This window comes from Lissotriton vulgaris, chromosome 1_1 (genome assembly GCF_964263255.1).
Source record: "Lissotriton vulgaris chromosome 1_1, aLisVul1.2, whole genome shotgun sequence".
Taxonomy (NCBI): domain Eukaryota; kingdom Metazoa; phylum Chordata; class Amphibia; order Caudata; family Salamandridae; genus Lissotriton; species Lissotriton vulgaris.
Window position 1 is genome coordinate 1392166923 of NC_141685.1, and position 26969 is coordinate 1392193891.

At 42.4% G+C, this 26969-nt stretch overlaps 1 protein-coding gene across 1 annotated transcript in view; it reads left to right on the forward strand.

Moving 5' to 3' along the window:
- Positions 1-26969, forward strand: part of LOC147750562 (uncharacterized) — a 245567-nt gene that overhangs the window by 158422 nt on the left and 60176 nt on the right. The window contains exons 10-11 of the mRNA XM_086929621.1: positions 17159-17285; positions 17528-17638. Coding sequence (XP_086785747.1) covers positions 17159-17285; positions 17528-17638 — 238 coding nt within the window. The remainder of the gene's footprint in view (positions 1-17158; positions 17286-17527; positions 17639-26969) is intronic.

Consider the following 26969-nt stretch of genomic DNA (forward strand, 5'->3'; position numbering starts at 1 on the left):
CGCCTAGCGACCCTGGCACCCCAAAAATACTTCATGGCAGCATAGACACTTTAGAGCCTTACATAAGGCACCTACTCGCGCTATCCTTTGAATCTGGGCAGGTACCTATGACATGGAAGAAAGCAGTGGTCCTTCCTCTGAGGAAGAAACCCAACATCAGTAGGGATAAGCTAGAGAACCTAAGACCGATCTCACTACTCCCATACTTCGCAAAGATCGCGGAGAAAGCCGCTAATAAACAACTCTCTGCTCACATTGAGTCCAACGGACTCCTCCACCCCTCACAATCGGGCTTCCGTGCTCTTCACTCTACGACACTGTAGCTCATCACACTCTGCTACAGTGTCTGAAAAAGGGAGGAGTGGTGGGTAAAGCTTGGGAATGGCTGGAATCATTCCTTACCGACAGTAGCTTCCAGGTCGCTCAGGGACCATTCCGGTCTAAAGAAATAAAATTGAAACAGGGAGTGCCACAAGGCTCCAGTCTTAGCCCCATCCTATGTAATCTATATGTGGGGCCCGTGGGAAGCATCACAGACAGTTTTGGGGTTGAGATAGTGTCATACTGATACACAGATGACACACAACTGATCGTGACCCTGACACAGCCAAAGGATCAATGTGCAGCAAATTTCTCGCTATGCATGCAGGAGCTCGCCAAATGGATGGCCAACAACTGCCTCCAATTAAACGGAAACAAGATGGAGATGCTGATTGTGGGCAAGTCACCATCAGTTTGGACCTCGGCCTGGTGGCCGGATGAGCTGGGAGCTTTACCCGAACCCAGCAATCCAGTCAAGAACTTAGGAATCTGGGTAGACAACAAAATATCCTTTGATCACCAGACAAAACAAGTGGCGGGCACTTGCTTTGGTATGCTACGGGTCTTAAGGAAAACACTGGACCTTCTGCCTGTGCCGACAAGACAATCCGTGGTCCATGCTTTAATAACGTCCAGGCTGGACTACGGAAATATCCTATACTTAGGTGCCAGTGAAAAATGCTTGCAACGATTACAGCGCATACAAAATGCGGCGGCCTGTCTGATCCTACAACTACCTAGAAAAGCGTCAGCAAAAAAAGCATTGAGAACCCTACACTGGCTGCCGGTCAGAGAACGGGTGACGTTTAAGGCCCTCTGTGTAGGGCATCGCATCCTCCATGGAAAAGGCCCTAAGTACCTGCATAGTCTCCTCAAACGCTATGAGCCTACTCGCCAGTTGAGATCTGGTGGCACGGGGCACGGGGCAGGTTCAGGTTGGAGACGTCAGAGCCCACATTCTGAAGAGAGCTCAAAACAATTCTCTTCCCAAAGCCTAAGACTCATACCTTAGAAAGACTCTACTTAGGCTGGATGTAAGCTATAGCTAAAGCGGCAACAGTTCAATAGCGCGGGGATACACTTGCTAGTGTAACCATGCGCTTTACAAGCTATATAAAATAAATATAATTCCCATTGGTAGATGTCTGTACTGCACCTAGATGGGCTTTGTAACACACCTTCATAATGCATTGTCAGCTTGAAATTGTATATCTGAGTTTGTGAAGAAGTCATGTCTTCTGTTCTCAGTTTCATAGTGATTTGTCATGTCTGTGCCACATAAACATGGCTGTCGCGCTTTCAGTTTGGCTCAAGTATCTTCATCTTTGTAACTTGGAACAACCTATTGAGTTTGCTTTGTTAGTCTAATTTTTTTTTAAAGAAATGTGATGTGGAAGCGCCACTAAGGGCTAATTACTAGCCAACCTACTTCTAATCCCCATTGCACTAAATGCTGTTCCTTGTCAGAGCACTGACAATCGACCCTATCGACCCTAACGTAGAAGCATAGTGGCAGACACAAGAGTGACTTAGAAAATGCAACCTAGGAAGATGGTATGGGGAAAGCCCTTTCTTACAAGCCCATTAATGGGATCATCTAGAAAAAGCTAACTTAGTTTTTGAAGAAGTGTGGTTGCTTGAAGGTATACATATGCCTAATTTTTGTATATGCTGTGTCAAGGTTGAGAAGCCTGTGTGATGGGAATTGGGCACAATTAATCAGGCCATTAAAGCAAGTTTCACCTATGGGTAAGAGTGGGACTTGTATCTAAAATTTAAGATTTCTTGAATGAACGAGCCTAATAACCAATGTTATGACTGTGTTTCGGGCAGTGAGATTCAGTTCACTGAGGCAGTGTGTGCTTCAAAGAGTAACACAACCCTGTAAGGTGTGAGACTCATAACCAATGAATGACACAGGTGCAATGCATGGGACTCGCCCACAAAGTGAGGCAGTGCTCCAAGTGGTAAGAATACACAATATGAGCATGTTACATAAAGTGAAACTCGCACATGATGAGTGAGACAGTGCTCCATCGTGTATGACTCACAAACAGTAAGCGAGAATACACCAAGGTGTAAGGCTCACATGCTGTGAGAATGAACCTCAACGTGTGAGGCACGTCTGTTATTGTGCATGCTCAAATGTATGAGACTAGGCTTGCGGTATAGGCCATTCTTGTACGCCCATGGGCCAGGGGGTGATATTTCTATAAGTAAGTGTCCCAATGGTGCCAGGAGAAGTAAAGATGGGTTTCTCATGCGATTTGCCCACCCTATTACTTCCAAGTTACTCTTATAGTCATTTATATATCCGCCATTACTGATCTTTTATATTTTAAAAACATCTGTCCACCAATGTTGCCTACAACGTAAAATGTAAACTCTTTGATACTATGCTATCTGTAATTGGTATATTATTAAATCTTTCAAGAAAGAAATTACATGTTATAAGCATAGTAGTTAAATAGGTTGTCCAGAATATGATGAAATTCTTGATCTCACGCACACACGCACGCACACACACACACACACACACACACATGAACTGAAAAGTTATATTCATATTAAAATCTCTATCCACACATGTCGTCAAAAATTACATTAAATAGTCGACATGTTTCGATCCCCACTACATGGCTTGCAGTCAGGTTATTAAACCACTGTAAGTAGAAAAGAGTGAAGCAGTCCGAATATATCACAACTTTCCAAACACAGGAATAATTCCATATTTAGACTGAAATAAACTGGTATTAAAACCAAAATTGTAAATAACATGCTATAATGTTTTGTACTTCACGTGTACTTTACTTTAAAAACGAAACATGGGGTAATTCTATAAGATAAATGCAAGTTAATATTTCCCTAGCTAAATGTTGGTAGAGCCCATATTGAATAAGGGCAATAGCACTGGAAGCATAACAAATGCATGAGAAATAAATACAAGTGGGATACAGTTTCACGAATCCATTAGGAAAAAGATGAGCGCAATAACGCAAGGGTGGGGTTGCATAAAAGTTGTACCATCCAACGTGTGCCAAACTGAAAGATAAAGGAATCCATCGGCCACAAAAAGGTTGAATTAACAAGTTTTCCTTACAAAGAAGATGCACACATCAGTATTTCCACAACATAGCACTGCATTACATTGATGATGTGTTCATCATTTGGTTCAACACATATCACCATCCAGAAAATGTTTTGATACATTTTTGTTGATTTAATCCGGTGTTCTCATACTTGAACAGTAAAAGTGATTTTACACGTTGAGGTAATTGACAAACTTAAACCTACACTATTTGGGAAACACTCTGCCAAATGTGACAACAAACGTAAACCTACACTCCCCATACTGGCAGTGCGCACTCTTCCATTCTTGAATTGAGCATCCAATGTGGTGAATCCAGTTAACTAAGAGGTGATACTCTAAAGAACAGGGCTTTGATACTGAATGCATAAACAATGAAAACCTTCTTAATTACAGCAGAATCGAGTCCATATTCCAGCCCATATTATTTATAGGTTAAAGTTCCTTACTACTATTGTCCCTGAGAGATGACTGTTAGAATGCAAGTTCCTCAGGAGCACCAGGGCCGAATTGGGTCCCTGTAAATGCTTTTAAATAAGACATCGCTTTTTGGGCACATCCGATGCTGAACACATCCTTTTTTTTCCCTTCTTTTTAGGTCTCACCTGATCCAGCGCATGCGCTGCCTCTGGCGAGACATTTAGTAAGTGGGCTTTTAAAAGTGCTACCACTCGCTTTTGCTGGCCTCAAGCTAGCGCCTACGCGCGCACGCGCAGTCACCATCTGCCTTTCTTATCTCTTCCTCATTAAGAGTCCTGCGCCATCTGGCTTTCCTCGTCATGGCTCATTAGCCAGCGATCCCTTTCACTTCTGCGTCTTCTGTTTCAGCACTCCACATGAGTGCTTGTGTTTTCCTGTAATAGGAATTGGTCTTTAAGTATGAGGATGCAAAATGGTGTGTGAATACTTGATAAATGATCTCTTGCCATGTGTGAGGCGTTAAGTCCACAAACATATGCATGCTTGTGTGTTTAAGATTACACACACTCACAACGGAAAAAACGCGAAACTACAATCCCAGAATGCAAAATGTTGTTTGCTAAAAAGCCAGAACTGGATGAAAAATGTCCCATGTAAAAAGAGTCAACTCGGTTGCTATGTTTTCGGCAACAGCTGTGACTTGCGAGCATGTGGCATGTGGCACATATACCCAGCTAGTGGTTAATTTTTCTGTTCGTGCAGCAGAGGGCAATGTTTCACTGCATACCGAGAACGGCTCGTATCACAATAGTCAGTTATGGGTAAACATTCCAGACATATTCGGTATCCGAATTAAAGCTTCTAGGTGGTCCTGTCCTGGGCTTTTCTTACACAAATCATTGGTTTTCTGGTGTTTTTTTTGTTCCACTGAAGCGACTGAAGTAAACCAGAATAAAAAAATTTCCAAAATACAAAAGTTGTTGAGCAAACACCCCAAAGCAGAGCACAGCGTCCTCGGGGGCGCACAGTCATCTGGTGACCTTGGTCAAAAATAAATCTTTTTTGCTGTTTAGAGATTACTTTGGAAGACCCACCTCACCACGACTGCGAATAGTTTGCATGATGTAGTATTTAGTTTGGATAACTTCATGGCAGAGACTTCAGACCGGTCTCTTAAACCTTCCGGTGCATGTGACATACGGAAGTTACTTTACCTGCCCCGTGCTGTAAGGACAGTAGAACAACAAGCATATGTCACACTCTTAGCAAGCGCACTGCCCCTCTCCCCACACATGATCCGACGCAACCTCTACATAAAACACCCCCTCATGCTCTGCACACTCACTGCGGCACCGATCAGCACATCCCTGCGCCAGGTGATTGATAAGGCACCGGAGTCAGAGGCCAGTATTTGTCACACTACACTGTGTTCACCTTTCCCTCAGGGCCACACCCTGTACCGCCCTCCTCCCCACCTACACCTTCCGTAAAAATCACCTCCCCCATTCCGAGTGCATGGCACTTATGTGGCTAAAAAAGTAAAATATTCTGTAAGGTTTTATGCTCTTTCACCATCGGGTAGCATCATATAAAATAATGTGCATCTTTAAAAAAAATGCATTTAGAAAGTTTTTAGTGGGAAATGCACTATATTTAGTACATTATGAAACCTCTATTGGTTAATACACCGAAGAGGTCTGCGTGTAACCAGAGAGCCGCAGAATTAAATCTTGGTGGGTGCAGTGGAGAATAGTGACTTCTGTATTTTTAGTGCTACGAACTCACAGCCTGTGACAGAAAGCACTGTGGATATGTAAGTCCTGATTTTAAATTTGCTTTACACAAAGCATAAGAAAGACTGCCACAAAATGTGCATAAAGAATTTAAGATAAAATGGTGGTTCAAAAAATAGATTTAAGCAATACCCAGAATGTACGTAATGCAATTGTTTTACCTAACAGTCCCTTCAACACCTCGTCAGGTGTAGTAGCGGCTATAGAAATACAATTCAAATTAAAAGCACATACTTCATAGCTCAGTTGTAAACTCTGGGCACTGCCACTCAAAAAGAACAAATAAAGCCTCGTGTGATTCAATCAATTAAATCCAGTACAGACTCTCAAGCATCCTTTACATTTGAAGATTACTTTTTGCATTTGCAGATGAACTTATTGCGCACATTTACATTTCTTTCAGGCAAGCTGGCACCCTGCTGAAAATGTCTGTTTAGCCGTCTCTCCTCTTTGGTTTTACAGTCAGGGGAGACTTACTGAATGACACTTCAGCTAAAGTATTTAAAACTGTCAGAATTCACCCCCATGGGGCAGTTGTCATTTTACAAAAAGTAGGTGGACGGTTTCTCATAACTCAAATAGGTATGGGCACGTCGTACCCCTCCAATACCACCCACTTCGACCTCTGAACAAAATCTAGACTAGAGAATTGCATGACCATGTCACGTTAAACACCTTCAACCGTTGACGCAGAAATAACAAATTGCTAGGTGGTTTAGCTGACTCAATGTTTAAAGTGCTAAAAGCTAAAGTACAAGACCCAGAATGCAACTTGTTACCTGAAAAGCAAGACTGACTAAATATGTGAGTTATGAAGCAGTATTAACTTGTGGATATACCAAAGAGATAACTCCCAGTGGCAGCCGGCACAGAGCTGGGGTTGCGGGGCGGGGGGCAAAGTGGTAAGGAGGTGTAAAAAACAGAAAGACACTTACCTCCTCACCGCTTTTTCCCATATCACATCTCTCCTCCACATCGGCGAACAGGAAACAGGCAGGCTCCCCTGAGCCAATCGCAATGCTGCAATGCAGCATTGTGATTGGTTTGAGCGCTGTAGTTCGGCGCTCAGATGGGGACTGGGGGCTTGGGCATGTCTCCACCCAGGCTGTAATACAGCCTGGGTAGAGAACATGCTAAGTGCAGTGCGCATGACTGTTTGGCCGGCCCATGGCCGGCCAAAGCATCATGCGCACTTCAGTGTGCCCACCACTGCCCCTGTCCTGCTCTGCGAGAAGAACAGCCCTGCCCTGCTCCCATGCTACCACAGCAGGAACAAATAAAATGATAATATCAAGTTGTTATCATTTTTTTTTCCTTTCTTTCAACGCTGCAAAGCATTAGGGCGACGCTCCTCTGCCTTAGCGGAGTAGCAGCCATTAATACCTCCATGTCAGTGGCAAACCTTAATTTTAGTCTTTCGTTTAATGAATCGGTCATTCAGAGAGTGGTAGTATTTGTTAATTTCACACAAACTAGTTTGAATTACACTCCTAGAAACAATGATTTGTAAAATAAAAAACCAGGACAGGAAAAATAATCTGGCATTGTTGGAAGTACCCTTAACCTTGCCCAACCCCTCTCAACCCAGGGCACGTCCGCCTTTCACTGTTGTTACCTTTCAAGTGGCCCTGGAGTCAGGTCTGCCATATCCAGCCAGGCCTTGGCTCAGAGACCATGGAGTGGCCCAAAACATGAGGGGATGGTGGTGTGACCTTTAGCTATAAAAACGAAAGTGGCATGACGTTCTGCTTGTGAACTAAGTTTGCAAACAACTCTAGGTGAGGAAGGTATCTGGTCACCAGGTGGTCTTAAGGGGTTTGCTGCGTGTCCGTGAGTAATTGTGGAGCCTTGTGGCTACAGCTGCAACCATGCATCGAAGGGACCAGGTTCAAATCCTAGGAAATCTCCCGCTAACAAAAAAAACAAGCACTGGCATAGCCAACAGGTCTTGCCTTTGGGACCTTATAAGTGTTTAACCATGCAACAGTTAATGTTGTTACACCAAGGATAATGTGCTGCATAACTAAATACTTATAAGGTCCCTAAAGCGAGACCTATTGGCTATGCCAATGCTTGTTTTTAATTGATATTTACTGTACAAACAACTTAAAAGACAGTTGCATCATGACCAGGCATAACAGTACATATGGCTTTTTACAATCCGGGACATAACAAGGCAAGCATATGAGAAGCTCAGCGTTTATATAAATACCACCTGGAACAAATAGTACACCTGCATGCTATCTCTCAATCAACTCCCCTGATGCCAGATCCATCTGAAGTCAACTTCTTTCAGAGCTGCTTGCGTACCTCAGACCATGTACCGCATCGTCTTGCTTGTGGAGCGACTGTGACCCCCATACTCAGTACCCACCTACACCTGTGTTCCCTGGGTCTCAGCTGTGTTAGTGCTCTCAGCGGAATCTAATCCTGTACTTGCATTCTTACTAAGCAGATATGTTTGATATGGATCCCAGCAACTCTTGGGCCGACTCGTGGGAGGGAGCAGCTCATTGTATACATCAGCATGTGTGTTGCAGTAAAGCATGTCTGTGTGCCATTCTTTTATTGTTGGTAGCGGGCCCCCGTCTAATTGCCACTCTGCGCTTCGCGAGAAGAAGACCAATGGCCAGTAAGGGGCGCGCTGCTTTCTCCACGCTCAGATCCAACCCAGCAACGCCATTTTAGGGTCAGGCTCCAGGTCTGCAATCATAATGATCCCTAGTTCCTGGAACACTGCACCCCATAATGATTGAATCCCGGAACACTGTCAAGCTTGGTGCCAAAAGCCTGCCTCATCCCTCTCACATCTTTGGCAATGGGATTTCTCCAATAACCCATACCGAAACTGCTGCTCTGGGGTACAGTAGGCTCTCTGCAGGATGTAAAGTGGATGAGCTTATGTTTCCCATGAAGGGAGACGGACCGAGTGCGGGAGCAGAAATATTGCCATTCTTTAGTGGAGCACCCAAGTCGCGTTGCCATTTTCGCCTGACTTTTAGCACTTCCGCTCAACGGGTTTCCTGCATGCTAGTGTTGAATCTAGTGATCAATTTAGAGGGTTCACTGGCTTTGGTGAGAGTGGTGAGGGCCCCCAAAGCCTGCGGTTCCTTCATGTCATCCCCCAAAAGGGCATGCCAAGTTTGCCTAGCCCTGAAAAAACGAAACAGCGCTGTGCCTGACGACTGCACTTCCGAATTTTGTAGAGCCTCCCAGCTACCAATAGTCCCATCTTTAAAAAAAAACTCACATTTTTTGGATGCCCACAGTCCGCCTCGCCTGCCTTTACCCCCCCCCCCCCCCCCCCCCCCCCCCCCCCACCCCCCCATCTTGCCCCACTGGGAACCACAGGCATCAGTTTAATGGGATCGCTGGTGAATACAGGAAAGCCCCTGCCTGCATGTGTACTAATGTCTGCCACGCTCTTCCTGTAGTGGCTAATGAGTCAAAGATTTGCTGTCGCTGAGGCTGGTTGGAATAGGGTCTGGGGCAAGGAAAGCGGTTCCACCGCGTTCCTCTCCAGATACAACAAGCATTGGCATAGCCAATAGGTCTCGCCTTTGGGACCTTATAAGTGTTTAGCCATGCAACAGTTGATGTTGTACCAAGGATATTGTGTTGCATAACTAAATACTTATAAGGTTCCACAAGCGAGAGAGAAGGGCTGGGACAAGGAAGAGAGAGAGAGAAGGGCTGAGGCAGGGAAGAGAGAGAAGGGCTGAGGCAGGGAAGAGAGAGAGAAAGGCTGCATAACTAAATACTTATAAGGTCCCAAAAGCGAGACCTATTGGCTATGCCAATTCTTGTTTTTAGCGGCATCCGTAGTCAGCGCCTTTCTTTGTCAAACACTGCAATAGTGGAGCCGGTGTCATTGGGGCCTCTGTTAAGACTCTTGTTGCCCTGTATACATCCATCCCGCAGTAGAGATGGGGTGACTGCTAAGATTTCATTAGGAAGAGGTTAAAGTAAATAGCCTTAATGTCCTTGTTCTCTGCAGTAGGTACGCACTCTTTTGCCGGTAGAATGTATTACGACCAACTTGAAATGATGAAAGACAAGCTGTCCATTTATTAGCCCAACTCCTCTCCCCGGCACCATCAATGTTTTAATTGTGTTTTTCCCACTTTCCCTGTACATACATTTGGCGCTGTATCAAAGTCTGTAAATAAACGAAGTTGAAAAGGTTGGTATTTAAACCCATGACCTGTAGTACAGGGTACTCAAAAAAGGCATGAGGTGGAACCATGACAAGGACACGCTGGTAGCTGGCAACCCTAGCATTCTGCAGCGGGGGCGGCCGTGCTCCTAAGTAAAACTTTGGGTCCCTACTTATTTCTTCACCACAAATTTAGCACTGCGTCTATCTCTCTCTGTCTTCCATTTTCTGTCTGACATTATCGCTCTCTTTGGAGTGCAGCTGTGGAGCATAATATATGCCTATTAAGAAGGGGGTCTCAATCACCATATATTCCTTTGGGCGTGGAATCAACTGACTATGAACTGTTTCCCTCAAAAGAATTCAATGATGGCGACTCTATAGCCCCAATAACTGCCACACATGTTTCTTTCATAAATAGTGGGACTGAAGCACCCATTGCTGAGCAGCAAGGCTCTGGCAACAGAGCTAACAGAAACACAGCTGTAAATAACAGGGGGCCATTTATACAGAGAGGGAAGCTGGAATCCAAGGTTACAAGGATCGAAAATGGAAAGAGTTTGCAAGATCATGGAGCATGAACAGTTAAGGGATTAGTAGGGTGTGCCTAATAAGGAGGGTGATAATATCGTTTCTACGATATTTATTAGTATGTATTTACACTCGAAAAGGAAATATTGATACAAATGCATCATGAAAGGATCCAGGTAACAGCAATGTTACAAGGGGATTTATTCAGAAGATAAGTTTAAGTATCATGAGGAATATCCTTTTATTTCTTCTCAAAGCTAGGCAACACCAGAGTTTTAGTAATTAACACTGGCAATGTATTCAAACGTAACACTGGCAATGTATTCAAACGGTGGAAGTAGTGGAGTAGATGAGCGAAAGCAGGAAGCTGTGCAAGGTGAAAGGTAGAAGACATAGCAGCAGGTTGGAGAGACAGGGGATGAGAGAAACCCAATATCCGGAGCGCACAAAAGAGGGAACTAAGAAGTGGACGCATACACACAACAAAGTGTAAATTAAAATAAAGAAGATCAGCTCGCCAACAAAGCAGTAATAGATGCAGACATATCAAAGGAATAAGGGAGAGAAATTAACATCCGAACAAATTCTAAATGGCATGAAAGAGGGCAGACAGTAATACGCTTTTTAGTAAACACAATCTCCGAATACTGTAAAGATATAGACTCAAATGTATTGAGAGAGTTTAAAAGAATGGTTGATTAACATCCAAGAGTACTAGCTGAAGCAGAACGTGATAATTAAGATGGATGAAATAAAAATGGTCCGAGGCAAAACTTGTTTGTCCTTTAACAGCCAATAAAGTGCAGTGGGCTATAAGACTATGTCACCAAGTCAGTAAGCCCATGTCGTGGCAGGTACGCTCACAAGCAGCCGCCAAGACTGATGCCACACCAACCACTTTTGCGGTCAGGACACGTTTTGCCAAGTTTTCCACGATGCTCCATTTCCTTGCAAAACATTCACATCTTACATAGCGTTTATGCAAACGATAGGGGCGGTGGAAGCAAAGATTGGAGAGGGTAGGCAGAATAAACTGATGAAATGTGCTTGCTTTAATGAGAACAGTGGATTGCTATCAGATCACTATTAAGGTCACAAATAAACCGACTGGGAGCGCTTCTGTGGTTTAACTCTTACAGTGAACAGTAAGACAGAATGCAGTGATTCCAAGCTTGGCTCTCCAACAGCCAAACACTGCGTGAATGGCTTTTAGATCTGGCTCACGTTACACGTTAAAACTGAAGACGGGTGAACTGTGTGTAAAATGTGAGCTATACGATCTCAGAAACGATCAGAATTGTCCGAATCTGTTTGCAAAACTGTCTGTAACCTCTGAGGCAACATCAAAAGGAATGAAGTGAATTCAGGTTTTATTTTCCAATACATGCCTTTAGCCACACAATGGCTCTCCCATACAAGACAAGGCATGGTTTGTTGTGCCCCAGTTGTCTTCCTGAAAGAAAACAAGGGCAGGTCACAGGTCTAGGAAGAGGCACTGCAACCCGACGCGCTCAGGCCAGCGCGGTCACAAGGTCAGGACAGATGATGTGTAAAAACAAGCGCGCCCACGCTGATGAAAAACATATGGCCCCTCCGCACTGCTGCTGGCTCCCGAGAGCAAAACGCTCTGGGAGTAAACCTTTCAAAAGAAGCTGGGACATCCACACGCCTTTGGCCAGTTGCGTGCTGCAGCCAGACGCAAAGGCCAATTGCCATTGAGCACCACACGCATGAGCTTCTTCTAAACCCTAAGAAGGCTGAAGTGATTCCAAGAGGTCGATTTCCTAGTGCAGAGCATGGGCTTGACCTAAAAAGGACATGTCATGTGGGCCATGTACCCAACAATGGGCGAATATACTATTTGCCGCTCTATAATACTTCTCCAAATCTGAGGTACCCAACTCATAGGGCAAAGTGAGGGCGCCCCACCATATCCGGGGCTGTTTCCCTGCCCTAGCTAGTAGGATTAGCTGTGTACGCAATTGCTTAAATAGGATGCGCTGTAGGGGATTGGTATGTTTTGAAATATAAAAGAAAACGCGGCAGAACCACCATTTTCATTATAGCAATTCGCCCCATCCACATCATCAATGAGTTGTTGCACTGTCGTACCGTAATTTTCCCATATTACATCCGCCTGATCTGTATGGATCCTAATGCCTAAATACCGCACTGCCTCAGTGGTCCACCGCAGTGGGAACTCCAAAGCCGGCTCCGCCTTACCAGGAGTGAGAGGAAATATGAGGGACTTGTCCCAGTTGATACGCAGCCCTGAATGCCCACCGAGTTGGACCTCCTTGCGCAATATAGGGGACAGATGTTCTTCTGGATTGTGGATATACAGCAGGGTGTCTTCTACAAACACAGATATGTTCAGCGTGTATCCTGGGAACCCCAGCCCTCTGTGTGCATGATATTCACGGATAGCACAGGCCAATGGCTCAGCCACGATCACGTACATAAGTGGGGACAGCGAGCATCCCTGCCTTGTGCCCCGCCTGATGTTGAATGAATGGGAGACTACATCTCCAATCCTTATTTTGGCAGTGGGCGATGCGTATAACACCAACACTAGGCGTAGGAATATCTCCCCGACATTCCTATGCAGCACTGCGAACATGAACACTCGCTCCATGGAGTCAAAAGCCTTCTCGGCATCGAGAAATATCGCTGTAGCCTTGACCTCTGGGTTCAATCTCTGCACCACTCCAAATAATGTCCTCAGATTCTGTGTTAAATTACTGCTAGGGATGAAACCTGCTTGCTCCGGGCAAATAGCGCCTGGCAGTAACGACGCCAGCCTGTTTGCCAAAATATTCGCGGAGATTTTAGCATCTAAGTTAAGTAGAGACAAGGGTCTATACGAGGAGCAATGGTTGGGTTTTTTACCTGCCTTTAATAGTGTGACAATCACTGCCCGCGTAATGAGGGGGGCATGATTGCTGGTTCTGCCATCTCCTCATACAGCAATTTAAGATAGGGGATCAGTAGATCTTGAAACTCTTTATAAAAGGCCACTGATAGCCTACCTGCCCTGGAGCCTTCCCCGCTGCCATACTGCGCAGCACGTCCCTGATCTCATCTAATTCCAGGGGGCCATCAAATGCGCCCTGTGCTCCATCACTAGCCATGGCATTTTGATATGGGACATGTATTCATCAAGGGCAACACTATCAGTCGGGATTTGTGATATGTAGAGTGACTGGTATTAGGAACGAAAATGGGCCTTGATTTCCTCAGTTGCATGCAGAGAGTGCCCGTCGTTGTCCGTCATACCTACCATTTTGTTCAAGTCCCTCTTGGGTCTCAATATCCCCGCTAACGTGTATGTCATAGGCAGGAGAGTGCAGGCCGTAACCCTCATGTTTAATCCCCCTAACCAATAATCGATTTGTGTATGTGTGTCGTAGGCTGAGGAGTAGTGTGTGTAGCCCCTCTCTGCAGGTGATCTATGTCTCCAAATGTCGACTAGGTCCCCTGTTTGCATGATCACAATTATAGCTACTGCCGCTGGGCGCCTGGGTGGATCCTGGGATCTATCGATATCCGGGTTAAGAATGCAGTTAAAATCCCTGCCCCATACCTGCGGGATACTCTCCAATTGTACCAGCTTCGCTGCTAGCGAGTTATAAAAATGGGGATCATCGAGATTCGGCCCATATATACAGACCAGAAGAAATTTAAGATCCCCTTTGTTACAAAGAACTGCCACGTACCTACCTTGCAGGTCCCTGAAAAGACTGGTCATTTATACCCCAGCCCTCTTGTCTACCCACAGCAGCACTCCCCAGGTGTGTGATGTATAGTCGGCGAAGTAGCACCTGCCCTGCAGTTTACGTTGCACTTTCCCACTGTATTCCACGCTGAGATGTGCCTCCTGCAAAAACGCAATAGCTATAGAGTGTCTTTTTAGGTATACTGCCACCCTCCGCACTTTACTGCTATCGTTCAGACCACAAACGTTCCAGGTCATAAGATGCAATGATTGTGTCTTCCTGCCCTCAGGTGTCTTTAAGCGTATGTGTTTACTGTGAAAACTGGATCCATGTTCGTGTGACATGCCTGGTACAATAATGTCGCATCTTGGCCCTTAATCTAATCATAACAATGCACTCAAATTTAAACTTCCCACCCTCGCCACGGGAACTCACAACTGCCATGGCTGCAGACATCCCCTCCCCCTCCCTTCTTCCCTTTAACATAAAAGAGCTCCCAACAAAACAAGCAATATAGTGTGATACACTTGGGGGCAGATGTTGCCAACTCTCCTGGATCTGGAAGGCCTCAAGCTCATGCACGCTGCCTCGGCAGTCACTGTTGAAAATGTCTGTCAGACAGCTTCAACTTCGGAACCGTCTTGCTCCCCAGGTAGCCCCCATCCACACCAGACAATGACCCCTCAGGGGAGGGCCGCAGGCGACATTTATGCCAGGATTATGCCGGATCTTTGGTGGCTGTCGGAGAGCTACCTTAACTCGGTGCCATCTTCGAGTCAGGCAAGCTCCGCCCCCGATGCTGAACACATCTTGCACATGTTTAGAACTAACAATAATCCCTGATTCCTTGTGTAGCTCAGTACTTGACCCAATCTTAAGAAATGTCTGATAAAACTAAATTGATGGCTGTGCTTGGGAGTGAAGCCAAATTGTAAAAACAAACAAACAAAAAAACAACAACATAAAAACACATTCTTCTGGAGGATTAGGTTGAAGGAACAAATCTTTTACTAATTTACCAGGTGGGCTTCGGGGTTTGTTGTGAGACTGATCAAGCAATAATTGGTGCGAGGGAAAAACTTTACGCCTCTTTTTTTGGACTACACAAACAATTTTGATGGGTGAGTCATGCCAATCTTTGGAGAAATCTCTCAGTCTGAAGGACCTTTACAAACCTGCTTGGAGCCATTTAGTTACTTCACTGGACCGCCTAGGAGTGACAGCACGTTTGACACCTCTCATTTCAATTAACTGCAAGCTGACGCAATGATGTGTGCTGAGGCTATTACTTTTTAGTTTATATACAGTTGATAGGGGAGCAATGTTATAAGGGGCTAGAAATATTTTCCCAAAAATATATAAACATTTAACTTCTTCTCCAGTCACTAGAGATAAAATGGAAGTGGAACTCTCCTGGGAAAATGATCTTCAATGTTCACTTTCTATTCCGATTTGGAATAAGGTTTGGATTAAAATTAGGAAATCTTCTAGAGCTGCTAGTACTACTAAAACTTTATTTTATATTTATAGCAGACTCCTACTCACTCTTGTCTCAATACATAAAATTAATCCTGCTATTCCCCCTTCCTGTTGGTCTTGTAAAACGACCCGATTGGACTTAAAACACATGTTATTTATGTGCCCACAGTCATCATTTTTTAAGGCAGGTCTGGAACCGAATGAACAATATTTTTCATACATAAATCCTGTTTACACTGCTCAAACCTCTGCTTTCAGTATGCCTTTGACACAGTGATTTTAGAGACACCACCAATAAGCCTAGCCTGATCCTGAGGAAGGTGTAAGATTTCAGTCAATTAAACAATTTTATGGTCAACTCAAACAAAACCAAAACAATTGCATATAGTTGATATAAGTGTAACTTCTACTGGATGTTGGTGAGGGAAAAACTGATACAGCCACCATGTAAATTATATGGAAGGGTTGCAATAGCTAGATCGAAAATGTAACAAAATCCAATAAACCAAAAACGTATATACCACACTCATTAAGGAAGTTGTACTTTAATTTACAGAACATGGTTGGTGACTTGATCATAACAATAATTAAAAGCGTATGTCCTCCCAGCAATTCTGTACGAGGCACTTTGTTTTTGAGACCAGATGAGCATTTCGTTAAAAAAATGCTTGGTAAACGTAGCTTACTTATTGGACTCAAAGTTTATCAAATAATTGTTTTACATTGCGTCGATCTGTGCTAGTTAAGCTTAAGTCAATCCTTTGGGCTGATCGACACTATATAGAAGGCATACTTTTCTTTTCTGTCCAAAAATGATAAAAGAACTGTTGATCAGTTCTGGTTGCAACTTTTTGGAATTACGTGGCCTCCCTGCTTAAATTGAAAAATCTGATCAAGGATAAGATCTGTGACCGCTCGTTTGATGGGACATTTATAATTATAAAACTTTGAAAAGCATTCTTCACACTGTTTACATACGTCTCATGGATTTTGCAGCATACTTGGTTAATCTTTAAAATAGCAAATCTGTGCAAAATATATGAAGTTTCACTTGATTTTACTTTATATAGCTGATAGAAGACCGTGTTGGGTGAAACAGGCCAAATTTAAACACTGATGCTGCGTTTAGAGGGTCCTGTTTAATGCTCATTTTTTTTTAACTATTGAAAAAGAAATAACTTCTCTGTAGCAGATTTCTGTCCTCCGAGTGTATATGCAGTTTTATGGATTTTCCATGGTTTGCAAATTTACCTTCCCAAATTCTCTAATCTATGATATGTTTTCCAAATAAAGAGCACACAGGCTTAAAATTACATTGAGAAGGTGAAATGAATACTCCAAACATTTTCTGAATGTTAACTTTAAATGTGTATCTTCATTCACTACTATACTACATCCCATCACTGACTTCCCTAAGAAGGTTGTTCAAAGGTTTGTATTTGCCACACTCACTGCTTCTTCTATGTGAAAGGACAAATCTACAAACCCACTATTTTTATAATGACTCATGAACCAAGGAAAAGGAAGTACTATAAATTTGAATGTTTGAGCGGCACATACACCCAGTTAAAAATGGATATGTTATTTTTTAATATATTTTATTCTGTTTTATAGAGACATGTACTTGAATATCACTTATTATTTGATATCGCAGGTGCCAAACAAACTTCATGATGCTGCATCCTATTTCTGTGAAGACGAGTGGAAACTTTTACACGAATGGCAGAAAGAACTTTACAACAATGTGATGAAAGAAATTCACCAGGCCTTGATTTCTCTTGGTAAAGTTATTGTCCTTTGAGACATGTGAACATCCTTTTGCCAGAGTGCGACTCCTTTGGGTATTTCTGTCTCACACTCCTCTCATACTAGCATTGAAGGCCAGTAGCCATTGATCCATAGTTGTGATCTATTGTTGTTCCAGTATGTCTCTCTCATTTACATGCCTGGGGATTATGTGTTTGATCCTGACATCTTTGTTGTAGCAACTGATTTGGCTCCCCAATTGTTTTTTTACTAACAGGGCCTCTGATCACCACCACCGTGTTCTCGTTAAGAGAGAAAGAAAAGGACGCTGTGTGTACTGTGGACGAGCAGGACAAGGACAGTTGGCAGGCCGGTGGTCAATCCCCAGGTCAGGAAAAAATGTAACATTTCCCAGGGGATAGCAAAATAAATTGTTGATTATGCTGTCCGTGACCACCATTTAGGTCAACATCAGACCCACCTTTAGTTCTTGCTTCTATATGGATTTTTGTGCACAAACATTAATAATATGAAATTGCACAACAGTTTAAATTGAGAGTTTTAAACAAGCAATCCAAGCCAATGGTCTGATTGTTACATAATCACCTTTTTTAATAAGGAGATTTTGTTAATATACTATGAACACATCTCAATACAATACAAATATATAAAATAGAATCAAACTATATAATCTGCTAAGGCAATATGAGGAAAAGGGGGGAGAGAGGAAGGGGAATGAAGAAGAAATGGCATTCATATATATCTCTTTTTAACATAACTACTTCTATATTAACTAATTTGTAATTACTAGCATAAAGAAAGGAAGATGAAGTGGCAGATAAATAGCATTGATAGGAAACGGTTATAAATAAATAAAATGAAATCATGGGGGTTTAGGTACTTCTTCAACTCGGGGGTTATGAACTCGTGTTGGATTAGCAGATACATCTAGAAAATGAGTAATGGGTGACAACAGGAAATCTCTTTTCGCTGCAAGGGAGATGGGATAGACGTATGCTCTATCCAATCTGTTGTTAAAACAAACCCCGTACCACCACGCTTGGTAGCAAATATTAGTAGCATCTTTCCATGACCTAGTAATCTGTTGGAAAGCAACTACAAGGAGCAAATCAACAATATTAAACGTGTTTGGGTGTGAAACCCAGTCATCAGATACACTACCTAGGAATATATTAACAAAAGTAAACAGGATTTATGTATGAAAAATATTGTTCATTCGGTTTCAGACCTGCCTTAAAAAATGATGACTATGTGGGCACATAAATAACATGTGTTTTAAGTCCAATTGGGTCGTTTTACAAGACCAACAGGAAGGGGGAATAGCAGGATTCATTTTATGTATTGAGACAAGAGTGAGTAGAAGTCTGCTATAAATATAAAATAAAGTTTGAGTAGTACTAGCAGCTCTAGAAGATTTCCTAATTTTAATCCAAACCTTATTCCAAATCGGAATAGAAAGTGAACATTGAAGATCATTTTCCCAGGAGAGTTCCACTTCCATTTTATCTCTAGTGACTGGAGAAGAAGTTACATGTTTATATATTTTTGGGATGCGGACGGAGGGAGAGGAAGGACTGACAGAACAGTAGGAGGTGAAATTGAAGAAGTAGATATAAGCGCCAAACGATTGTAGGTTGATTGGATCAGTGAAATTAAGGGAGCATATGTAGATGCATAGGAGAGAGGTTAAAAGAAGTGTGGTTGGGCAATCATAAAAGGTATCCAATTATTAGCCTGATAAAGTTGATGAACCCAATGAAGTCCTTTAGCAAACCAATCTTTCCAAAAAAATATTATAATATTGATTCTAATATGTTTATTATACCATATTGAAGATTGCAAAAATGTACCTATAGGAGAAAGGTGATTTTTAGTAAAGGTTGGAGTATTTTGCAAGCATTATTGAAAATAGGAAGAAATAGTGACAAAGGACTATGTGTAAAAATTAATGAAAGAAAAGTTGAAGAAAAGATTTTTCAATAGTAGTCCAAAGCGGGAAAAATGAAACATCATCATTGTCTTGGAGTAAAAGAGAAGATTGCTTAAGAGAGAATGCATTGTGATATGTTTGGAAAGCTGGAAAGTTATCGCCCCCCAAATATTTAGGTCTTTTAAGCTTATGTAGAGACATACGAGGATTTTTATTATTCCACAAACATTTCGATAATATAGAGTAAATTATCTTAAAGTGGTAAGTAGGAATATTAATAGGAATATTAGAAATATAAAAAAGAATTATAGGAACCAGCATCATTTATATCGTGTCAAGACGGTCCCACCATGATAAGAACATAGGATTCCATCTGGATATTGTGTTTCTCAAGAGATTCTGTAATTCTTTTAAATTCGTCAACATAGATTCTTTAATGGAAGATTTAAACCATAGACCTAAGTATTTGATTTTATCCAAAGTCCTCCAAAAACCAGAATAAATATAATCTGCTGAAAAACATAGTTTGTTCAGTGGGAGGATTTCATATTTGTCAATATTTAATTCATAACCAGACACCGATGCAAATAAAATTACTTCAGATGAGAAAGCCAGCAAAGAAATCTGTGATTGTGATAAAAAAAAGTAAAATATCGTCTAAATAGCCAGAGAATTTTAATTGGTTGACTCTATATTTAAAACCTGTAATCTGAGAATTTGAATGAATTCTAATTACGAAGGGCTCTAGAGCAAATATAAAGAGAAGTGGAGAAAGGGGACTCCCTTGTCTTACTCCATGATATAAAGGAAAAGATGGTGATGTAAGACCATTAGATAAGATGGAGGAAACGGGAGAAGACTATACTAAGAAAATATAATTTAAACAATTCTGACCAAAAGCAAACCAGGACAAGGTAGAGAAATAAATTACCACCCAACTCTATCAAAAGCTTTCTCAGCATCCAAAGAGACGGCTGCTAAGGAATCCTTATAAGATTTGGCCCTAGTACGAACATTAAAGAAGAATCTAGTATTATCGGAAAGGTGTCTACCTTTAATAAACCCACACAGTTCCTGCCCAGTTAGTAGAGGTAAAAAAGATTCCAAATGAGGAGCTAGAATCTTAGCAAAAATCTGGTAGTCTAAGTTAATTAAATAAATGGGTCTATAGTTTTTATATAAAGTATGATCTTTACCAACCATGGGAAGATGGCATATCAAAGCCTCTTGAAAAGAGCCGCTGGATTTTTGGGAAGAAATAAAAAAGTGAACTAAATGGTGTAGTTTAGGAATAAAAATTCGAGGAAAATAAGAATAAAATTCAATTGTGAAGCCATCAGGTCCTGGAGATGTTCCACGTTTTATTATTTTGAATAGCATTAACAATATCTAGATCCTGAATATCTTCATATACTACTGACAAATCTAGATCAGAAGAGAAAGGTGCGTTAATGGATGATAAGTATTGAAGTATATCCTCCTGAGGAACATAGGAGTCAGGAATGTAAAGAGATTGAAAAAATAGGGTAAAATATCTTCATTTTTGTAAACCATGTGGTTATTGGGAGTAAGAATAGAGCTAATCTTGGTGCGTTCTTTTTTAACTTTAAGATAATTCGCTAAAAGTTTCCCCGCTTTATTTTGACCTCCATAATATTTGGCTGACGATTTGAATAAAAATGAATTAGCGCTGCCTGTATATATTTTAATGAATTCAAATTTGGTTCTAACAAGTTCTTCTAGACAAGGTTTAGAACTTGTGTGAAAAAAGGAGTGTTCTAATTGCTTAATATGTGCCGTAAGCAATTGCAATTTAAGCAAAGAAGATTTCTTTCGGTGAGGTACAAAGGAAACAATACAGTCCCTAGAGGCTGTTTTAAAGGTATCCCAGACAATTTGTGGAGACATTGACAGGATTTCATTTTCTAGAAAGAAATTGGTGGCAATAACTTCAAACGTCTGGGTAAAATTGGAATCTAAAAGGAGGGAGTTGGTAAATCTCCATCTTCTTGTACCTTGAGTGGGTGGGAAGAGTTCCAAATTTAGAGTAATAGGGGCATGATCAGAAATCAATAGAGAACCAATATCCGAATTAGTGATATGCTGTGTAAGTGTTTTTGAAGTGAACAGATAGTCTATACGAGATTGGGAGGAATGTACAGGAGAAAAGAAAGTGTATTCTAGAAGCATGGGATTGCATAATTGCCAAGCATCCACTAGTGGCCGTTATTGAACAGTGGATGTAAAGTGGGAATGCATGGGAGAGGTAAAGAATTTAGACTTGGAATTGTGATCAATAATAGAATCCATAACCTAATTAAAATATCCACCAACTAATAAGTATTCATCTTGAAAGAACATCACTTTAGATAGTATTGTAGGCCAAAAGGTAACATCAGGGGCAGTAGGAGCAGATAGATTAAAAAGAGTCTTGGGGATATTGTTAAGTAACATAGAAACAAAAACCCATCTACCCACATCATCAGTATCTTGCGGGAAAATCTGTAAATCAAGACGTTTATGACATAAAATAAATACGCCATTACAATGTCCCGTGCCTGGAGAGGCAAAAACATGACCTATCCATTGTCGTTTAAGTATGGGGATTTCCTAATCAAAAACATGGGTTTCCTGTAGTAAAGCTATGTCGCACTTTAAATTAGACAAATGAGTTAAGTTAATACCCTTTGACGCTTTATAGGAGAACACAAACCCTTAACATTCTATGAAACAACTTTTAGATCCATTTATAGCAGTCAAGGTGAAATATACATTGTATAACAATAATTAATCCAATTAGAAATTTATAGCATTATATGAATATTTAAGAGAGAGATTACAAAACTGCACCAGCAATAATGAATAGCATAGAAATAGAAGTAAGTAGTTATGAAAAGGGAAAAGATTAGAAAGAAAAATAGAAGGAGAGACGAAAAGAGAAGAACAAAGAGAAAAAGACAAGGAAAAATGTAATGACAAAGCGGGAAAAGTATCAAAACACAGAAGGAAAAACATGTGCAGCAAAGAAGAAACATAAACCAGAAATTCCAAAAATATAATGACTAACTATAAAAAACCTGAACAAGCTGAGGGTGGTGAAGCCACATAAGGAAGATGGCACAACTAACCGGGCAACTCAAGGCGGGTCGGGGACGGAGGACATCATCCAACGCAGACCAGAGATTAAAAAAAATCAAGTATGAAAACATCCGCACCTAACAAAGGGGAAAAATACAACAGGTGAGTATCACATAGGAAACCAGAAAGAATCATACAACAGAACGAGAACTAACAACAATCTTAAGGAGATGTGGCGGGGTAGAAGGAAGGGCACGGAGACAAGGTCTGGGGATATATGGTTTTATTTTTCCAAGGTTTTTTTTCTTTCTTAAGGTAAGTGTTTTCCGGGCCAGTGATGCAGGATCCGTGTTTGCTGACTCTTCTGTTGTGCCTTTAGTCCTCCGGGTAAGATATGAAGGCTCTCCTCCGTGGGACATGCGAAAGAGGAAAGAAACACCAAGGTCAGGGATTGGTTCTGACTTTCATATTCCCAATGCAAGGACCTAGGGAGTGTGGGGGGAATAAATCACCAGTGCGCAAGTGTATTTACAGCTATGTTACACTTAATCACAGGGCGGTGCCAGTGAGGGAAGGTGAGGGTAGTGTGGGGAGGGGTAAAGCCAGTGAACACGATATGTACAATTATTTTAGACAAGCGCTCTCTGCGCTTCACTCGGAGTTCTCGGTCCCAGCCTCTCCCCGCCTCCCCAACCAGCCCGACACACGCTGACGCACCTGCGTGAGCCACACTTCTCCTTGTTGAGTGTGGCTGGGCGAAGCATGGAAACGTTGGCCTCCAGGCACAGGAACCTCCTTTTTCGGCTCCACGTGGACTCGAAGCAGTCCTTCTTCTCCTCGTTGTTTCACCGGCTCTTCAAGGCAAACAAAACGCTCCTCGGTGACATCACACGCCGATGTTTCTTCTTCCGGCTTTTTCTCCAATCCTGGGAGGCCTGCGTCATCCGGGGGCGTGAACCTGTAGTTCATGTTTGAAAACTTAAAGGGGCCATCCTCGATTTCTTCCTCTTTGTATCGGTGCCACAGTTCTTCTCCGTCCGATGACCACTCGTTCTGAGGGTGTAAAGAGGGAGGTGCACTCGTGTTAGTGACCCACCATTCTCTCTCGGATACACTCCCCTCTGCTGACCTGGGCTCGTTGTTACAGGAGATAAGGAGAAAAACATATTAAACCATTGGCACCACAAAGTTAAACATTGGTGAGTCTGGATACATCCATATCTTACTCTCTGCACTGATCTAAGAATTTCTGAAGCAAAGCATGTTCTTCATAATTCGTAGTTCTATTTTTATATGTGACCTTGAAGAGGCAAGGATGGAAAAGGCCAAATCTGGCGTTGGGATTACGAAGAGCTGGTCTCATATCTAAAAATGTATTTCTTCGATCAGCTGTGTCCTTGGCAAAATCTTGAGCAAAAAAGAGATTAGAACCTTGCCACGAGATATGGCCCTTGAGTTTAGCTGCCTGCAAGGTCTTCAATAAATCTATATATTCCAAGAAATATATGATGATCCTCTAGGTATGACTGACGAAGTCGCCTTAGTTGGACTGCACACCAAATGATGCGCTCTTTGAATGTTCAAGACAGGAGAGTTGGTAATATCCAAAACTTGTGGCAGGAATGATTTGAAGCCCTCTGCCAGGCCATATATACGTAAAATATTACGCCTATTGCGATTTTCAAGATTTTCTACATGCTTTTTGAGAAAAGACATTTCGGATTTAATCAAAGGAACCTGATTTATTTATTTATTTGCAGAGTATTATATAGCGCTGGCTAGACCCAGAGGTGTCAGATCGCTTCACAAAAGGATCAGCAAGTTACAAAATTGATGCAGTTACAGAAGCATAGGGAAAAAAAACAGTAACATAGGAAAAACCAGTGTTGCAACAAAAAACGTCAGTTACAATAACATAGAATAAAATATATACATGTCCAAAGGGGTAAGGAACGTGGGGGGCAGGAAAAAGGGTGGCCAGGTAGAAGCAACAAGGAGGGAAATGCTCCAAGGGAACCAGAAGACGATGCGAAAAGTAAAAATGTGGGATTAGTAGTCATAAGATCTGGAAGCAAAGATGACTGAAAAAGAAAGGAGGGAAGAGGGAGACCAAGGGGGGTAAAGTCAAAGTAAAAGGTATTGTCAGGCGACAAAGGGCGTAGTCCAGCAGCATGCGAAATGGATGAAACATCCAAAATGGGGGACCCGGGTCACGGGCACCGTTTTCAAAGTTACAAAATGGCAGGACAACTCAAGAAATCCAATCCACAAAATAACCAGGGTGCTGGCTCCACGGAGCAGGGTTGAGGTGGGAGGAGGGCTATCACTGGAGCAACGAGGGAGGAGGATTGGGATCACCAAACACAATCGTGTAGTTAAAGCGAGCAAAAAGCTTAGGATTGCTGGGGCATCAGAGTCTTAGCTCGGTAAGCCAGAAATGGGCGTAGCAGTAGCGCCGGAGATGGCAGGCAGCAGCGGGGATCAGGAGGGTGAGCAGGGGAGTCGGCGCAGACACCAAGGAGACAGTCCCAGGAAAAGCAGTGAAGTCAGCCCGGTCACCGAGGAAGCAGTCCCAGGTAGGTAACTGCGGGAGTCAGGAGGGCGAACAGTTCCGAGAAGAAAGGAAAGGAAGTTCAGTGGTGCAGGGCAGCAGCATCATGCAGATCTCCCTACTGTGCTCATATTGTTTCTCAAACCCATGCAGTGGGATGTGAGGCGCTCGCGGCTCTGGTCCGGCAGTCAACGGCCTAAGGGGAGATCCCCCTCCATTACCCAGCAACCATCCAGGAAAGAAGAAAACACTCATCTGGGCCTCGCCAGGAAGGAGTGGGGAAAGGGAGACACAGCATAGGGGCTAGGAGAACTGTGCCCGATGTCTGGCTGGGTAGGTGATGGCCACGGCAAAAAAACGGAGCCGCTCCACCGGGCATCGGCCATGGCTGCTCAGTCTCCGAAGAAGAAAGCATCTATCCCGTCCAAACTTCAGAATTCTCAAGCCGACAAGCGAGCGACCGGAGCGACGAGGACCACAAACACACAAGACCTCAGGTGAGCAAGGAGGGTCCAGGGAGGAGGCAGAAATCCGGGGAAACTGGTCAAAAAGGCAATCTCTAGCCTGGAGCTCCCAGCCGGAGCTCCTCACATTTCGGCCATCTTAGAGATTGGTCCACCACAACCTGGACAGAGTTCACTTACTGCTCAATCTGCATAACCTTATTTTCCATAGTAGACCACTTGTCATCTAAGGCATGAAGTCGCTTATTTGTTTCCTCCATGTAGGGTCGTTGAGCTTGAATCTCTTCAAGAAGCATATCTATTGCATTTGATGGAGGAGATGTAATAAGGAGGAAACCTTTTTTGACACGTTTAGCAGAAGAAGTGGTCAATTTAGGAGTAGAATTTTAGTTGGAAAGTAAGATACTCGATGGCTTTGCAGATGGAGGTATATTATCTTCAGAGTACTCCATATTTGTTTAAAGTACAGAATAAGGGTTTTGGTCTGCCAAAGATGAAAACGGTAAAGGATTGTTTACAATGTGATGTGTGGATTTCGTTCTCCCCATAAAATGGGTTGTAATGCTAGCGAAAATACCGCAACAGGAGAATATGAAATACAATGCAAAGGCATATTTTCTGTGTAAGGACACAAAAGTTTATAGAGATACAATTAATATGACTTTCTCAACAGCCAAAAAACTAATTGCTATGGAGGTCTCAGAAACCACATCTATGGAGATAAGGATGACAACTTCAATAAATAGTAGATTGCATGTTTAAAGTCAAAAAGACATCCTTTGAATTGTATTCTTACTTGTTGTAGGGTAACATGAAACCATAATGTCTCTAATGACCAGGCATTGAACTTGTTAGGGGAAAAAAGCACTGTCTTCAGAAAACTGTTACACTCAAAACAACCAATTCTATGATTCTCAGTTTATCGAAGTCGCAGTGTTATGACATGTTATCTCAATTATTTCAGCCTTGGGTGTATTGAAAACATCCTGGGATGTTTAAAAGACTCATTTTATTAAAAAGTTCATTTTCAGAGTGTCAAAAAAAGATAGATAGGACTCATTAATTGCTTTTAAAATCAAAAATGTTGAGATATTCCTAAAGAATTACAGCCTTTGCCCCTCACGACAATAAGGAGCAGCATAAAGTGACAAAATAGTGGGCGCAAGTCCAGTGAGAGGAAACGCGCCGGCCCCAATTGACGGGAAAGAAATGCCCCCTGGAGCAGAAAAGGGACGGAAAATGCCACCCGACTCGCTCCCATCACGGAATAGTTCATCAGCATGCGGTTACGTGCTCGGTGTTGGCAGGAAAAGCCGACACTCCAACCGAGCTGCCGCTGAGCTCCCTCAGCAAGAGGCCATCTTCGAACGGCGTCAAGCCACGCCCCTTACATAATCACTTATAAAAGATTAATTTTCAACATCCTATAAAAGTAATTTCAATATCCCACTGTGCCTACAATATGTGTTACAACACATGAATTCAGAAGTTACAAAGGAATCTTAGATTCATAAATTTCCAAATGCAAGCATTTGTATTCATTGACAGCAGGGTAACTGGTGCAGTTACCATATTTACACACGAAAGTGATCTAAAAAAGGACCCAGCTCTGTTGTTCTATCATGACTAAGTTAGTTCTATATCCCTAGCAATTTACCCTTCATGGAATATACTC